Source organism: Olea europaea, unplaced genomic scaffold, assembly GCF_002742605.1.
Source record: "Olea europaea var. sylvestris unplaced genomic scaffold, O_europaea_v1 scaffold9278, whole genome shotgun sequence".
NCBI classification, from domain to species: domain Eukaryota; kingdom Viridiplantae; phylum Streptophyta; class Magnoliopsida; order Lamiales; family Oleaceae; genus Olea; species Olea europaea.
The window spans coordinates 1-4,217 of NW_019267765.1; the positions used below are offsets into that span (position 1 = coordinate 1).

General features: G+C 31.5%; 1 protein-coding gene across 1 annotated transcript; it reads right to left on the reverse strand.

Moving 5' to 3' along the window:
* Positions 1–2,989: 2,989 nt before the first annotated feature.
* LOC111392414 (chaperone protein dnaJ 20, chloroplastic-like) lies at positions 2,990–4,014 on the reverse strand. The gene is made up of 2 exons (XM_023017763.1): positions 3,441–4,014; positions 2,990–3,336 (listed from the first exon to the last, which is right to left on the reverse strand). Exons 1-2 carry the CDS (start codon positions 3,921–3,923, stop codon positions 3,214–3,216), a joined length of 606 nt encoding a protein of 201 aa, XP_022873531.1. The 5' UTR covers positions 3,924–4,014; the 3' UTR covers positions 2,990–3,213.
* Between the last annotated feature and the right edge of the window lie 203 nt (positions 4,015–4,217).

Below are 4,217 nucleotides of genomic sequence, written 5' to 3' on the forward strand. Positions count from 1 at the left end.
TTTTTAATTTTCTAGTAATTCAAACATATTTGTTTTAAGAAAATACGTGTAAAATGGACAGTATATGTATCAAAAGAAGAACAAGAGATATCAATAATTATTCTCATATTAATAAAGTAGTTAAAATCTAAAATCTTATTCATAAAATCACTCAATTTCGTTCAATATTAATTGAACCTCATTTGGTATTATAAAATATAACATACAAAAGATCAATCAATAGATTAAATTCTTATTTGAGCTACATTATTTTATAAAAATGTATTTTTGAGTAGTGTATTGATAAAAAATGTGGTTAAAAAATAAAAAAAAATTCAATTTGCATGTAATATTATTTTATTGAAAATTGTGTGATGAAATGATCTCAAAAAACTATTTAACAATTTATTTTTTTTGAAAAAATGTGGCGCAAACAGGACCTAAGACTCTCAAATTGAAAAAAAGTCATAAATAAAAATAAAGATATTTTGCCCTTGTTTGAGCCCTTTTTATTTTTTATAAGAATGTATTTTTGAATTGTATATTGATAAGAAATGTGTGGTTAATAAATAAGGAAAAATTTTGAATTTGAATTTAATATTATTCTATTGAAGAATGTATGATTAAAATAATATCAAAATACTGTTTAAGAATATCTATGTTAGAAAAACATTTCAATTATAAAGTATATGTCTGTTAAATTGAATGGTCTTGATGAGTCAATTGAGTGGGCTCCAAGACATTAATGGACGTGGCTAAGCTTAGAGAAATGGATCGAATTTGCTGACACGGCTTTTTTCTATTGACTCAAACGAAACAACGGTTTGGTCCCCATCCAAGTGTCACAAGTCAGATTTAGACCCTGCGTATCAAATAATATATACACGTCATTGTACAATTCATGACGTATGCAATGACGAAACTAAAAATAAACATTTTTACATGTAGAAAAATAAATAAATATTCATTTGTTTCTATTGAACCACTTTGTCTAAGCTTAAACTTCTAGAGAAGAGTGAAATATATTCATTTAAATTGCCTCAACTATTTACATTTCAATCATATACATGTACTACTTAGTGCGTGTTTGATTCAAATTATAATTTGAAAGTTAAACTATAATACTAACTACGCATCTCTTAAAATTCAAGACAATTATTCATCTACTACTTATTTTTATCAATTTATATCTATAGTAACTTTTAGTGATGGACGCATACATTTTTGAGTTAATGGGGTACAATCGAATTTGCAAAATGCCAAATTTATTAGAAAAATGTGGGTCGATTTTTAGCAGACTTATTTTCCCCACACGATAAGCAAAGATGACAACAAAAAATACAACTATGACAATTTCAACAAAAAACTCAAAACAAATTGGAGCCTCTTTCATAGAAACATACTTATTTGGTGCCGACTACGACAAGTGGGATTCGAGGGGCAAAATGCAGAAGTTCAAGGATCCATTGCGCAACAAATGTCATTAAAATTGTATTAAATAATATAATACTATCCTTTGCTAAAACTCATTAGAACTTTATCATATATTCGAAAAACTCATAAAAAAAGGTTTAAGAACTCCTCAAAACATGGAAGAAATTTATCTCTTCATATACTATAATCAAAACAATATGTAAATATTACAAGCTTTCAGCTTTCTGAAATTCAAAAATCCCACAAAATTACATTTCGAACATTTATCCCAAAACAATCAATAAAACAACAAAAAAGCAAGAATTCAATTATTACCATTTCCGATATTAGAAGCTTTTCAGAACCGAAAATTTTTCTTCAAATGACAACAGGAAAATCCATCAAATATTGTTGCCCATATTTTGAATTTTTGTGAAGTTCCCAAATAAAATCTCACAATTCACAAATTATAATTCAACAAATCACATTGAATATCCATCACAAATCATAAATATATTTCTAAATTTCAGATAATGAGATACAGTAATAGAATCAATTAAACAAAGCAAAACTATCCAACGAAATGTAGATGTTGTTCAAAAGCAATGAATTGGGGCCTTGGAATTGGAATTAAGAACGATTTAAATAAGAAGTTTTAGCTAAACACTCTTATTAAAGGTTTGAATACCTAATAAGGCATTTTAGCAAACAAGTCGTGGACATACAACTAATAAGAAGAAAAACATATGTAAATAAATAAATTTAACTAATCAAAACGTAGTAATGAGATTCTATTAGTGTTACTTAAAATGATAATTCTTATTGTACATAATGGTGTCTCCCAACTCACATGGATGGGACCCACTTGCATATTTATATTCAGGTGGGCCCCACTCATGTGAGTTGGGGACATCATTATGTATAATTTTTTATTACACATAGCACACTACTTAAAAATCCAATGGTAGCCAAATTGCTTACAACACGCACAAAGAGGGAGAGAGAGATCGGTGGAACATTGAACACGAGTTCTCTTCAACTGTTTGCAACGGGTTTTTCTTCAACGGGAGTAGTTAGCAATAGAATCGAAACTGACAACACATCGATTTTCCAACGAGTTCCTCTGCTTCAATAAAATCAATTCTACCAAGTTTCAATGACAACAAGGGCCGGAGCATATAAAAATCAATTTTAAAGAAGTTGGTTGGTCATGTGACACACAGACCTCATTGTGTGTCCGCCAATGGTAACTTATAATGATTGAACCCTAACTTTGAGGGCTCTACCGTCCCGTCCTTAGAGTTTTGTGAAGGAGTTAAATCGCGGAATATGCCCCAGCAAGCAGAGAACAAGAGCTGTTTGTGTACTGCACCTACAAGAAGTCCAATTCCAAATCTCAGAAATTGAATTCACATACTGTGACTACGAGCAAGGTGTGAGATAATCTCACTCCTGTCCTTTACACCACTGGGCTATGTCCCGAGAGCACCAGTGGTAACTTATAATTTCTCCCAAACTATGTGAAAAGGGTTGAAACAAAAAATAAGATGGTTTCTCTCATAAAGCCGTAAATAAATAAATATTTAAGAAAAAAGGAAGAAGTTATGCTTGGGAGGCCTCTCAAACTTGAACTCATTAAGAAGAATATACATTGGAATCTATCAGAAACATTCCGTTGCTGATGATTATCGTGTAAACTAATGAAATTCTAACTAATACAGAGAAAAAAAAAAATGAGAGAGAGAGTAGAAAGTCGTATTCTAAATATTAAATACACAGCCAATTAGTTAAATCCAAGGGCAAAGCCGCAAAATTAATACATCATCTCCGGCTTCGCATTCGAGCTCCCCAAGACATTCTTCCTTCTGAATCCTTTTTCCTTTGCTTCAATTCATTTAGTTGAGATTGCCACTTTATTTTCCACTCCCCTTTCTCGTCCCGTCTCTGTTTGAAATTGAAAACAAAGCAAGAAATTGATTCAGTATTCAACATCCATAACTTTTGAATAACTTATCAATAATGAAAAAAGAATGGGTAAAGAGATTTACCTGGCTATATTCATATCCTCTTCCAGAAGAAAAATTGAACGCCAATCCATTAGATAAATCTTGATCATACAAAGCTCTGGTGTGTGGATCAGAAAGGGTTTCATAAGCCTCTTTAGCTAATATAAATCTCCTGGTGTATTCATCAACACGCTCCGGTGGAGACACATCAGGATGATATTTTCTTGCCATTTGTTTATAAGCTTTCTTTATATCAGAAATTGACCCACTTTCTGTAATCCCCAACACATCGTAGAAACTGTCTTTGCTTTGCGTTGGTGCATAAAATGCCTTAAAACTGACCCTGGAATGGGGTATTGGAGTCTTCCCAGATGAAGTTTTGAATAGAATTCTAGAATTTGTCAAGTGGGAACTAAAGGAAATGCTTGAAAAACTGTCGGGAATGGAATTTTTGGTGGGTTTATTAGGTGTTGTTGAATACAAATGAAAGCGGGTTTCGGAACCTGAAACCACCGCAAAACTCATTCTTCTGGTTTTCGTTTATTGAACCCTTAGGTATAAGTATGAATTTTTCTTCTTCCTTCAGTGCCTCTCTTTGTATGTCTCTTTTTTAGTGTGCCTGTATATATTAATAGTGGTGTGGACTGTGGAAGAACTTGACGCTGTACAATTCTAGTCTTCTAGATGGACAGTGTACAATTCTAGTCTTCTAGATGAGTTTTTTTGTCTATGATGTTTCCATATTTTATTTTTCTTTCTCACGTTGGTACGGTCTGAGAGATCTTTTTTCTAAAATTATTATTATTATTATTATTATTA